Here is a 13,900-nt window from a genome sequence, read left to right on the forward strand (position 1 = left end):
GAAATAAAGCAACCTTTCCTTTCCTACCAACATTCATCTCTCGAGAATTGGCTTTCCAGCGGCAAGCAGCCGGACCTGGGTTCGGTAACACAGAGAGGATGAAGAAAGCCAGGACTGTGCCCAGCCTCTAGGATCCTGTCAGATGAGTAGCTAATATAACGAATACCAGTAGCTAGCTTTTAACTCTATGTTGTAGGTAACAACTGTAAGCATTTGACAAGTATAATCCCATTTAATTCTCACAGCAACTTGGTGAAGTAGGTTATCCCTATTTGCAGAGGCGGAGTGACTCACATACTACCAGCAAGTGATGGAGCCAATATTATAAACACAAGGTCTGTCTTCAGAGCCTGCACCTAAGTAACTTACCTAAAATCACAGTTAAGTGATAGAACCGGAACTTGAATTTAGGCCCTCTTTCTTCAAATCCCTGTTGCAGCCTCTATACCAGCTGTTCTCAATTTTTTTTGTCTCAGGACCCTTTATACTTTTAATTATTGAGAACTCCATAAAGAGTGTTTATGTAGATTGTATCTATCACTATTTACTAGATGTTGAAACCGAGAAATTTAAACATTTAATTCATTTAAAAATAAGAAAATCCATTTTATGTAAATATTTTTACAGAAAAATAACTAGTTTCCAAAATAATTGTTTAAAAACCAGAGAAAAGGATGACATTGCTTTACATTTTTGTAAATTTCTTTAATGTCTGGCTTGATAGAAAACCACTGGATTCTCATATCTGCCTCTGCATTCAACCTGTTACAATTTTAGTTTTGGCTGAAGTATATGAAGAAAATCCAGCCTCACTCCACTGTGTAGTTGAAGAAAGAAGGAATCTTTTAATGGCCTTTTCAGATAATTCTGGAGTGTTCTTTTTACTACTACAATAAAATTCAACAAATGGTAGGTTCTTAAAAGTTAGTTGCAATGTGGAATCTGAAAACATATTAGTGAATTTTTGTACTCTGATACTTTAAAACCCACTGGTCTTGGGCTTCCCTGGCAGTCCGGTGGTTAAGACTCTGCGCTTCTGCTGCAGGGCGCGTGGGTTCGATCCCTGGTCAGGGAAGTTCCACATGCCGCAAGGTGCGGCCAAAAAACAAAAAAACCCCACCATTGGTCTATCTTGCACTTTGAATAGATCTTTTACCCATGCATGACTCATGACATCATGCATTGGTCATTTGTAAAATATCAGTTTACTGAGCTATGCAGCCTTTCAAATGTTAACATATTTCACTATTTTTTAATTACCGCCAATCTAATTAGAAGTCTTTTAAGTATTAGGAAGCTGTCAAGCTCATAGCAGATAAAAGTCTTCCAAAATTCTTTTTCCTGTAAAAGTCTAATTTCATTATTGGCAACAAATACCGTCAGTTGTTTTCCTTGAAGTAACAATCTCACTTTTTCTAGGAAAGTTCTGCCAAATACCTAAATCTGCATAGCCACAGTTTGTCTGTCGTTTGTACTTTCAACTAAAAATGATGTTCCATGAAAAAAAGAGTAGCTAGTTCAGTTACCAAGTCAAATAATGTCACGTGCTTTTTCCTCAAGAGACCAGCTGCACTATATTGTGATTTACAGGAAAAATATTTGGTCATTCAGATGAATGTATATATTAATTCACAATTCCTAGCTCACAGCTCCCAAAACCCTTGGACTTTCCTGAGCTATAAAAGCAGTGAGATAATATTTGGTCTCTTGTCCTCAGGTCCTGAAAACGCTTCAGGGAAAGTGACTTTTGGATCCCACAGAAGGAGGGAGGCTGCTTGCCAGGAGAGCCAACCATGTGATTAGAGGGTGGGACCTTTCAGTCCCAACACCCAACCTCTGGAGAGGGCAGAGCGGCTGGAGGTTGAATCCATTGCCAACGGCCAGTGACTGAGTCATGCCTTTGTAATGAAGCCTCACTAAAAATCCAAAGGACAAGGTTCAAAGAGCTTCCAGGTTGGGGAACAGGTGAGGACTGGGGAGAGTGGTACACCTGGAGAGGGAACGGAAGGTCCACCCCCTCTCCCCAGGCCATGCCCTATGTATCTCTATCATTCATCTGGCTGTGGTTTTATATCATTTTATAATAAACTGGTAATCTAGTAAATAAATGGGTTTTCCTGAGTTCTGTGAGCCGAGCTAGCAAGTTAATTGAAGCCAAGGAGGAAGTCATGGGAACATCTGGCGTATAAGAATTGCTTGTTGGTGTGTGGAGGCCGCTACACACACATTGGAATTGGGTCCAGGAATGCTTTTCCCCAGTGTACTTCAGCCCGCAGAATTGTTTCATGCATACTAATCATTCTGTCACATAGAATGTGAAAAAGGTGTGAACTCAAGGGTTACGAGTTAATAAAATTAATAATTTTAACTCTTCATGAAGTATTTTTAAGTGAAACTGGCACTGTTTTTATTACAAATTCATGGCAGTGGACAATACAGTGACTGGTAGAACAATTTGTTTCCACTGCCTTAATTCCTGGTAAGGCGCCAGCAATTTTACCCACCACTGCTTTTCCATCAACAGTGCAAATGTCAACAGCATAGCAAAAAAGGCAAATCATGTCCTGGTACAATTAAGAAAACAATTTTGATCTTGTGACCCCTAAAGGGGTCTCTGAGACTCCCAGCCTCCATGGACCACCCTTTGAGAACTACAACAATTAAATGTGCCTAATCTGGGGCTTGGAATAAAAAAGCAATGAATAACACAATACCTACCCTGAAGGAGTTCACAGTCTCAATAGGAAACACAAGCAGGTAAACAAATAAATATATCTTGTTGAACACAGATGTAGAGAACAAATGTATGGACACCAAGGGGGAACGGGAGGTGGGGTGGGATGAACTGGGAGACTGGGATTGACACATATATATACACTACTATGTATAAAAAAGACAACTAATGAAAACCTACGCTATAGCCCAGAGAACTCTACTCGGTGCTCTGTGGTGACCTAAAAGGGAAGGAAATCCAAAAAAGAAGAGATATATGTAAAAAAAAAAAAAAAAGAAAAGCACAGGAATATGAACATTTCTTCATATTACCATGACAATAAATACTCTGGGTTCAAACCTCAAAAAAAAAAATAAAGAAATATATCGCGTTGACTGCTACAACAAAGACAGAGACCAGATACACCAATAGTTACAAGAGAGGGAGTAATCTCATGTCCAGGCATACCTCCAGAAATTCTCCTTCTGTAGGTCTTCGGTGGGATTCAGGAATCTGCATTCTGAACAAGCCCTCTTGGTGATCTGGACGCAGACAGCATGAGATCCACACTTTGAGAAACACTGCCTTAAGGAGTATAAATTCTAGGTTTCCAAGAAGGCCCAGCAGGTAGATAGTTTCAGAAAGAGAATATCTTATGATATCTCTCAAAAAACCACCAGTTGGGCTTCCCTGGTGGCACAGTGGTTAAGAATCCGCCTGCCAATGCAGGGGACACGGGTTCGAGCCCTGGTCCGGGAAGATCCCACATGCCGCGGAGCAACTAAGCCCGTGCGCCACAACTACTGAGCCTGCGCTCTAGAGCCTGTGGGCCACAACTGCTGAAGCCCGCGCACCTACAGCCCGTGCTCCGCAACAAGAGAAGCCACCGCAGTGAGAAGCCCACGCACCACAATGAAGAGTAGCCCCCACTCGCCGCAACTAGAGAAAGCCCGCGTGCAGCAACGAAGACCCAACGCAGCCAAAAATAAATAAATTAATTTTTTTAAATAAAGAAAGAAACCACCAGTTAATTTCACTGGCTATTGCTGTTGCAGTGGTATATCAAATCTTTTACCAGAAAAAGGCTTAAAAGGTAAAATCTGAAACAAAGTCTATTTTTTCCCTTTCAATGCTCTAGTGCAGGAGGCAACAAACTTTCTTCTGTAAAGGGCCAGATAGATATTTTAGGCTGTGTGGGCTGTAAGCTTTCTGTGGTATCTAATCAGTTCTGCTGTAACACAAAAGCAGCCAGAGACAGTATGTAAACCAATGGGTGTGGCTGTGTCCCAATAAAACTTTATTTACAAAAACAGGCAGTGGGTTAAATCTGGTCTCTGGTGGTAGTTTGCTGACTCCATGCTCCAGTGCAAAAGATAATGCTAATGGCCAGTAAGCTGCCTAAAGAGCAAAAGCAACAGTCTAAGTGTCATGAAACAACTGGATTTCACATCTAAAGTCGGAATAATTGTTAGGCATCAATTCTGAATTCCCATTCCTTTCCAGAATAAATCATATTTCAATATTCAAAAGGTATTTGTGTTGAGTGTCTATCAAGGCTTTAGGTGCTACGAGGATACATAGTTTTTGGAGACAGAAGTTCTCAACCCCTGGTGGACACGTCGGCATCAAAAGTCGAGAAAACTCCGCAGTTGTTTCTGACGATCTGACAATAAAATAACAAGACCAGGCTGTGACAGTGATTCTCAAACTCTAATGAATAGAAGGGTATGCTAAGTAGATTCTTTAAATTTCAGATCCAAACCCCAGATAGTTAATCAGAGGGGTCATGAATCTACATTTTAAGCAAGAACAGGCTGCTGCTGTGTGGCAAATACCACTTACTGACTTTGTTTATAAAAGAATGTTAGGGCTTCCCTGGTGGCGCAGTGGTTGAGAGTCCGCCTGCCGATGCAGGGGACACGGGTTCGTGCCCCAGTCCGGGAAGATCCCACATGCCGCGGAGCGGCTGGGTCCGTGAGCCATGGCCACTGAGCCTGCGCGTCTGGAGCCTGTGCTCCGCAACGGAAGAGGCCACAGCAGTGAGAGGCCCGCGTACCGCAAAAAATAAATAAATAAATAAACAAACAAACAAACCCGGTTAGCAAGTGGGCAAAAGACACACAGAGACATTTTACAGAAGAGAATACACAGATGGCAAATAAGCACATGAAAAGATGTTCAACATCATTAACCATTAAGGAAATGCAAATTAAAGCACCATGAGGTATCACTACCTACCCATCAAAATGGTTAAAATAAAAAATAGTGACATCACCAAATACTGGCAAGAATGCAGAGAGACTCATACGTTACTGGTGGGAATGTAAAATGGTACAGCCACTCTAGAATAGTTTGGTAGTTTCCAAAAAATTAAACATGCAAGTATCATATGACCCAGAACTACACTCCTGGGCATTTATCCCAAAGAAATGAAATCTATGTCCACACAAAAACCTGTACATGAATGTACATAGCAGCTTTATTCACAATAGCCCAAACTGGAAACAACCCATGTCCTTCAAGAGGTGAATGGTTGAACAAACTGTGGTACATCCATATCACAGACTACTACTTAGCAATAAAAAAGAACTACAGATACAGGAAACAACTTGGATGAATGTCAAGAGAGTTATGCTGAGTGGAAGAAAAAAAAAAACAATCTCTAATGGTTACATACTATACAATACCATTTATACAGCATTCTCAAAAGGACAAAATTTAGAAATGGAGAACAGATTAGTGGTTGCCAGGGGTTTAGCATGGTGGGAAAGGAGACGCAGGTGCGGCTGTGAAAGGTCAACAGGAGGAATAGTTGTGGTGATGGGACTGTTCTGTTTCTTGACCATATATCAATGTCAATATCCCGGCAGTGACATCACAGTAAAGTTTTGCAAGATGTTACCATTGAGGGAAACTGGGTAAAGGGTACAGGAAAGCTCTGAATTATTTTGTAAAACTGCATGTGAATTTACAATTATCTCAAAATAAAAACTTTAATGAAAAAAATACAATATAGGGAATTCCCTGGCAGTCCAGTGGTTAGGACTCCGCACTCTCACTGCTGAGGGCTGGGTTCAATCCCTTGTCAGGGAACTAAAATCCCACAAGCCACGCAGCATGGCCAGAAATTAAATAAATAAAATAAAAAATACAATACAGTTGGTACTCCTATCGATGGGTTCCACATTCACGGACTCAACCAACTATGACTGACAGTATTTGGAAAGAAAAAAAATTCAGGAAAGTTCCAAAAACTTGAATTTGCTGCATACCCGGCAACTATTTACATAGTATCTACATTGTATTTACAACTATTTACACAGCATTTACATTGTATTAGGTATTATAACTAGTCTAGAGATGATTTAAAGTATATGGGAGGATATGCATAGGTTTTATGCAATACTACAACATTTTATATAAGGGACTTGAGCATCCATGGATTTTGGTATCCATGGCGGGGTCCTGGAACCAATCCCACGGATACTGAGGGATGACTGTACTCCTAGTTCTTTTGGATTTCAGAAAAACAATCATTTTTAGTATTATGTCCCATGCCATATGTGGAACACACTGATACTAAAAGGTGACTTGTTGTTTATCTGAAATTCAAATGTAACTGAGAGTCCTATATTTCATCGGGCAATACTACCCTTGGCATTAGCTTACCAGGATAAGCTATATATTGCAAAATAAAAGCACATTCAAAAGTTGGCTAGAGAAAATGTGCCCTGATCTCAGAAACCCCTAAATCCTCCCTTCTCAGCAGCTGGCATCTCCTCTGCCTCACATTTTATTACAACAAATGTGTTACTGCCCACCACTCCTGATGAGAAAAGCCACATATCGAGTATAAAACCCTCCTATCTTCACAGAGGAGTAAAAATTATCCAGATAATCCTCCCTTCTCAACTTCAACTCAAAATAGCTATTCCCTCCAAGAAAGATTATGAAACAATAACAATTAAACAGAATAGTCAGGAAGCATTTTCTAGAAGCAATTTGGGGTCTCCAGTATAACAACGCTGTAAAAAACACAACCAAGAAGTAATAGACATCTAAGAAATATCGCTAACATGAAAAAGATGAAGATTGAAAAAGAAAGGAAAATGCAACTTTGTAGGAAATTTATTTGAGAAGAAAAAAATCAAGAAATTATCATTAATATCTTCAGAGATATAAGATGCTACACCCACAAACAAGAGCAGAATCCCACAGAGAACACAGAGCACAAAAAAATTCCTAGAAACTAAAAATATGACAGATGAAACAAAATTCAGTGGAGTTGGAAGATAAAGGTGAGTAAATCCCCTACAAAGTATGGCAAAAAGGCAAAAAATGAAAGTGAAAAGATAAGTAAATCAAAGAACCAGTCTAAGAGATCTATAACAGAAACAGCAGGAATTCTAGCAAGATGTAATAGAGATTAGAGTAGCAGAGGAGGAAAATAAACAAACAAACAAAACCCAAGAAAATGTTATAGGACTTAAGGGCAGGAGTTTCCATAACGAAATGTGCCCAGCAAAATGGACAAAAACAGACCCACACCAACACTGTACTGTAGAGGGGACAAAAATATCCTGTAAGCTTCCAGGAAGAAAAACTAAGTTTTAAACAAAGGATCATGAAAACACATTTTCAAATATGCAAGATGGAAAAAAATTACTTCCTATGCACCCTTTTCCAGGAAGCTACTGGGGAACATGCTCTACCAAAATGAGGGAATAAACTGAGAAAGAGAAAGACACAGGCTATGGAAAAAAGGAATCCAACAGAAGGGGTAGAGAGAATCCCCAGGATGAACAGAAGACACCAGAATGAAAGTATGCACCAGGGGCGTACCAGTGCTGCAGTCACAGGGCTCCAGGAACGCTTCTTCAGGAGCCTAAAATTGATAAAATATGTCTGAGCGGGCTTCCCTGGTGGCGCAGTGGTTGAGAGGCCGCCTGCCGATGCAAGGGACACGGGTTCGTGCCCCGGTCCGGGAGGATCCCACATGCCGCAGAGCGGCTGGGCCCGTGAGCCATGGCCGCTGAGCCTGTGCGTCCGGAGCCTGTGCTCCGCAACGGGAGAGGCCACAACAGTGAGAGGCCCGCGTACCGCAAAAAAATAAATTAAAAAAAAAAAAGAGAAGATTTATCCAAATGATGGAGGGTTTCAGGTCAAATCAGTCATAAGCACATAGGCAAACAAAATAAGTAGGACAAATGATTCATTCCAGAGAAAACAAGCAGTTGTTCAGGAAAAGAAAAGTAAGCAGTTTACTGCATGACTGAGCTCTGGGCAGCATTTACATAGTATAATAACGTACAACAGAATGACCATGTAAGTGGACTGAGAAATTGGAGGGATGAGAGCTGAGATGTGTGTATGGTAGAGGCAGAGAGACCTAACCTTCATCCTCTACAACAGAAAATCAGTAGAAATGACCTAAAATTGATAAATCAAAAGGGAGCAATAAAAGTGTGTTATTAAAAAAATATGGAGATAATTTTTTTAAAAAACTCAATTGAAAGTAGTTACTTTTGTGGAAGGAAAAATGGGAGTGGAACAGAAGAGTGCTCCTTTTCATAGAATTTACTTTTTTTTAAGATTTTTTTTTTGATGTGGACCATTTTTATAAAGTCTTTACTGAATTTGTTACAATATTGCTTCTGTTTTATGTTTTGGTTTTTTGGCCACGAGGCACGTGGGATCTTAGCTCCCAGATCCTGGATCAAACCCACACCCTCTGCATTGGAAGGTGAAGTCTTAACCACTGGACCGCCAGGGAAGTCCCAGAATTGACTCTTTAAATTGCTAACTTCTATAGAATTATTTGAGTCTTCAAACTCATAACTTTTTTAAAAAGAAAAAAAGATGAAAAACTCCAGTCTTCGAGTATCCATCCCCCAAAAAACTTTTTTTAATGCCAATTTAATCCATATTCTTCAACTTAAAAAAAAATCTTCCCACCTCTAATGGTATTACTCTAACCACCTAGAGAACTGTTTTCAAAACCCCATTTTTCAAAGCACTTAAAAGAATTCCCCACCAACAATGTAGAGACCAGCCCATCCTGCTAATACTTCATTGGGACTTAAATTCAATATTTACATTGGCGTTTATATTTAGAACAATAGTGGCTTATTATAGAGAACATAGCTGTGTTTAACATGCCAGATCTGGATAACTTTATTCAAGATTTTGACAGAAATTATCCCCAAAGTAATATTAAACTTAGACACTTTTTAAAAGTCCAGATGTGAAATACCAAAAAAAATTTGAATTCAGTCTAGAGTCAATACTAAGTCAAGAACTGAATCAGATCCACAAAAAAATGAATACTATTTTCCTTCTTATATTCACTATATTTTCTGGCACAGCTTGCAATTTAGTTTTCCTTTCCTTGACATTGGCATTTGGAATAATTTTAACATGGTTTACACCTTTAAGTTCTAAGTCTGTACTTATCCTGAATATCTTATTATAATTAAAATTATAAATCCAGAAGCAATAGCCCTCCCTTACAGAAAGAATCCAATTAATACATGTAGAAGGAATAAGAGAAACAAAGTCACATTCGAACACCACAGTAGTAACAAGCAAGATCTGCCAGTGGATACAAAAATGAGTGGGCAAAAGTTTAAGCAGAAACAAGACATTTGCATAGCTCACATTATCTCTAGCAAACATTCAGTCATTACAAAGGAAAACATAGTAAGTTTACAGCAGAGAATCCTAGCAGACGCCACCTCAGGTAGTGGCTAAGTTTAATAACACCAGAAATACATTACCGCATCAGGTGTCAAGATACACTGTCACAGATCGAAGGACGCTATGATGACATGACAACTAAATGCGAGGCAGGATCCTGGATTGGATCCTGAAACAGTGAAAGGACATTAGTGAAAAGACTAGAAAATCTCTACTTTCAAAACTCTCTACTTTAGTTAATAGCATTATATCAAGGCTAATTTCTTAACTTGACAAATGTTCTACAGTTATGTAAGATGTTAATATAAAGGGAAGGTGAGCGGAGTATACAGAAACCGCTGTTTTTGCAACTCCTCAGGAGGTCTAAAATTATCTCAAAACCAAAATAAAAAACTGTTAAAAAACATACACACACACATATAATGTGTGTGTGTATAATGTGTGATTTATAGATAAAAAAATCAAGACTTCAGGGAAATTGGTATCTTGGGCACTCAGTTAAAAAATAGTGTTCTCGGGGCTCCCCTGGTGGCACAGTGGTTGAGAGTCCGCCTGCCAATGCAAGGGACACGGGTTCGTGCCCCAGTCCGGGAGGATCCCACATGCCGTGGAGCGGCTGGGCCCGTGAGCCATGGCCGCTGAGCCTGCCCATCCGGAGCCTGTGCTCTGCAACGGGAGAGGCCGCAACAGTGAGAGGCCCGCATACCGCAAAAAAAAAAAAAAAACAAAAGTGTTCTCTCCTGTATTAGTCATTGTCTCACTGGTTTATGTTAACTTAGCTTTAAGGTTCTCCCCCTTCTAAATATTTAGTTTCAAGTACAACTTTTAAATTTTCATAGAAAAGCCTTTTGTAACATTCCTATATTAGGCCAAAAATAAAAATCCTAGAATAAAATTGTCACCATATTATCTCATAAAATCACTCATACCAACCTAAGACCCGGCCAATATTTTTACTTTACTTCTTCTCGTCATATAATATGTTTGTATTGTTTTTTTTTATAGGGAGAGGAGATGGCTGGTGGATTTATTTTCTTGTTAATAGGCCTGGCAGTCAAGAAAAAAAATCACTTGGGTATCTTATTAAGAAACAGCAGTTTTTCCAATAACAGATACTGCATACTGGAACTCACTTCAGATGAAAAAAGTAAGTTATCCACCTAAGTCTCTTCTACATGATAGCATAGAGCTACCTAAGCAAATCCAGCTAAGACCCTTTCAATATCCCTTCCTTAAATCTGGCTCTAAAATGACTGTTATTAGTGATGGTAAACATCTTTTTTATAAAACAGGCAATACTGTCTATGCAATTTATTCTAGGGAAACAAAGATAAACATCAAATCTACCTTTAAAAGAAGAACACAATTTCCCACTCTACCTATGGCTGATTCATTCCCTGAGCATGAATCCTCTTTTACCCTCGTTGTTTCTTGCTGTAAACTGAGCAGATACACTGAGCTGAAATCCCCTCATAGGGATCCTGATGGTGAAGCTAATATTTTAGATGGAGAATAGCATTCTCAAATGGTTGTATTTATTACTTTTGCAGTTATTATTTCTACGTGCTGTGGCATTTAATTTTTAATCTGTGTTCATCACACTGCTCCATATGGAAGCAGCTGTACTAAAAAGATAATTAAGGGGGAAGAAAGGAAATTTTAAAGTGGATCTTCATCCAAATACGATTAAGACAGCAAAAAAGGAAATAGCCCCATTTTCATTCCTATACCCATGCCATTTCCAAATTAACCTTCCAATAGTAACATGAAAAATAGAAGTGGTAAAACTCTAACCTAATGATCTATACAAAAAAGGAGACAATCTACCTCAGGAACTTACTACATAGTGCAATGTATTCAAGTGGTGAAAAGATATAAATTCATCCAGAACTGCCATACTATCTGGCTGTCAGTATAGTCTCTTGAGTAATTATATTAAACATATTACTACAAAATGTACCAAGAAGTAGAGAATAACACTATATTTGTGAACTACAAGTAACAAAACAAAACAGAGGTCCAAGAAGGCTAAAGTCCAAGCTATAATTTACACACAAAGTGTACAGTGAAAGCAGTCACAATGTACAAAAATGTGACAAGTAATCCAGATGTTTAAAAAAACAGAGCCTGTTTGTCTCAGACAACATCCAGTCTTATCCGGTAGGTTTCTGATAAGCCTGTTACATAAGGTGGATTTCCCTCCTGCTGATAAGAAGCAGCTTGCAGATACCCAAAAATTTTTTAAGGGGTGAGTCTACCTGGCAATACTGATAACTCCACAGCTTCCTATTACATTCATTGGTCTGAAAACTGAAAACAACTCATAACCCAACTGTTCTTCCAAGTCCTTTACCAGTTTTTCAAGTTTTATATCAAAGGAAAGTTGGAATGTATTGCTTCTTTTCCTCAACAGGCATTTCAAAAAGAGGGTAATTAACCAAAATCAAGAGTTCTTTGGTCAAGTTAGTAACAGGCTTCCCCTTTGTTCTAAATCCTTTCATAATCCTTTTTTTTCCAATTTTTCCAGTATGGCCTGGATTTTACAAACGGCCTCTTTCCTGGCCTGCCGGACAGAGTCCTGGCCCCCAGTTTCAACTGAATCCAGTTCCAAAAGTTCCTTGGTTAGCAGTTCTTCCAAAAGCCAGTAGGCTTTGTCTGTCTTTTTTCCTACGAACTCTTGTACTTCTTGCTCAAGATACTGGACCTTCTCCAGCACATGTAGGATTTTTTTAATACTTGGGGGAGTCCCTTCATCTGAAGGTAAACACTCTTCAGGAAGATTATTACTCTGATCTTGATTGCTGGGATGTTCGTTGGTGGCATTAGCATACAGCTGAGGCTCAGCACTATACTGGACTGGGGAATCCAAGAGCTCTGAATGATCATTGGTCACTGTTCCCGAGGATTCGTACTGATGGACACTGCAAGGAAAGTTGTGCCGGTTCATGCCTTGATCTGATTGGCTATAGGGGTATGAGGAATCCTTGGAGTAGGAGAGCAAAGAGGGGGAAAAAGCTGTTTTAATGGGGATCCATCAACATCAGATTTGTTAGCCCACATCTTTCACCTGACCAGGAAGGCACATGAGAAGACGCCCCACCCATAAAAGCAGACGGCCCTCCTTAATCATTTGAGACGACTACAGCCCTAAAAAGATAAAAGGCAGAGAATTCCTGAGTACAAAGGCTGGCATCTACCCCGAGACAGGTCATCATCATGAACACCTCACAATCTGTCCAGTGACTTAATAAATAGGAATTACACAGTTTTTTCCCCTAAAGGGATAAAACCTGAAGACAAATCTTAAAAAGGAACCTGGCCACAAGCAAACGATGTTCAAGTGTGTGGTTTCATAAAACCATGCAAGTTCACATGGGTTTTGTCTTCTGTCAGGAGACTGAGGTAATAAAATCTAATCTTTGATTTTGTCTAACATTCCGACGGTATTACAACTGATTTAGTAAATGAGCATTCTCCCGTCGTTTAAAAAAAGGAAATGAACCTAAAACTGCTCTAAAAAATAAAGTCTATTTTAAATAAAAAGTAAACTGGGCTAGGTAAAGCTATAGGTAGTAGCCACCAACATTTTGAAGTTAGTCCCCATTTAACACAGACCAATGCAGAAAAAGTTCCACATTGCACTCTCTTCATTACCCAGACATTAAGAGGACAACGTCTAGAAGCCTCCTACCTTGGGCTGTGGGGCTGGGGGGGAAGGAGGTGGCCGAGGAGAGCCACTGCTCGGCCATGATGAAGCGCTCTCGCTCACGTAGAGACTCCCGGGTGGTGCTGAGGGGGCAGCTGAAGGCCAGGGGTAACGGGCTCCCATGCCATAAGCCCCCGGAGGAGCCCAGGAGTCCTCCTGGGATCGTACAGTTGGTCCTGGTTGTGGAACACTACGATTACCATCCCCATAAGGATAGTGGGGCACGCTCACTCCAGGGTTCTAGATCGAGAGGAAGGAAATACACTGGTCATTGCTAAAAAACACTTAAAGAAGTAATGAAAATATTCTAGTGTAAACAGATTCAGAGATGCTTCCTCTCGGCTTAACAGGGTATATTTTAGCTGCTATGGGACTAAACTGTAGTATTTCTAATGAGTTGCAAATATTTTCTCCAAACCTAAAAAAGCTTGGTTCCAAAGATATCAGGGGCAGATTTGGTGACCATCAAACTCAGAAAAATAGGGCCTAAACTTCAGTGGCTGAAGCACAGCATAAGTCTGTTCCACAGATACTATAAATAAATGGACCCATATGCTATAAGGAAGCACAAATAAAGACATACTAGAACTCTCCTTGAAGTGAACAGGGAAATAAACATGCGATCATTCACAGAATATTAAAAAATATAAACCTAACCTTTTGGGCTTCCCTGGTGGCACAGTGGTTAAGAATCCACCTGCCAATGCAGGGGACACAGGATCGAGCCCTGGTCTGGGAAGATCCCACATGCCGCGGAGCAACTAAGCCCGTGCGCCACAACTACT

General features: G+C 39.9%; 1 protein-coding gene and 1 long non-coding RNA gene across 3 annotated transcripts in view; one reads left to right on the forward strand and one right to left on the reverse strand.

The window, feature by feature from the left end:
• The first annotated feature begins 668 nt into the window (after positions 1–668).
• LOC309795785 lies at positions 669–2,108 on the forward strand. Its single transcript, XR_014292361.1, has 2 exons — positions 669–909; positions 1,718–2,108. It is a non-coding gene; the product is annotated as an uncharacterized lncRNA (long non-coding RNA).
• A 3,060-nt stretch (positions 2,109–5,168) lies between these two features.
• BAG4 (BAG cochaperone 4) overlaps positions 5,169–13,900 on the reverse strand; it is a 34,565-nt gene continuing 25,833 nt past the window's right edge. For both annotated transcript variants that reach the window (XM_082608519.1, XM_082608518.1), the window contains 2 exons: positions 13,101–13,355; positions 5,169–12,392 (listed from right to left, as the gene is read on the reverse strand). In XM_082608519.1, the coding sequence (XP_082464645.1) occupies positions 11,907–12,392; positions 13,101–13,355 (741 nt within the window). In that variant the 3' untranslated portion in view covers positions 5,169–11,906. The remainder of the gene's footprint in view (positions 12,393–13,100; positions 13,356–13,900) is intronic.

Source organism: Mesoplodon mirus (genome assembly GCF_964341445.2).
Source record: "Mesoplodon mirus genome assembly, chromosome: 20".
NCBI classification, from domain to species: Eukaryota; Metazoa; Chordata; class Mammalia; order Artiodactyla; family Ziphiidae; genus Mesoplodon; species Mesoplodon mirus.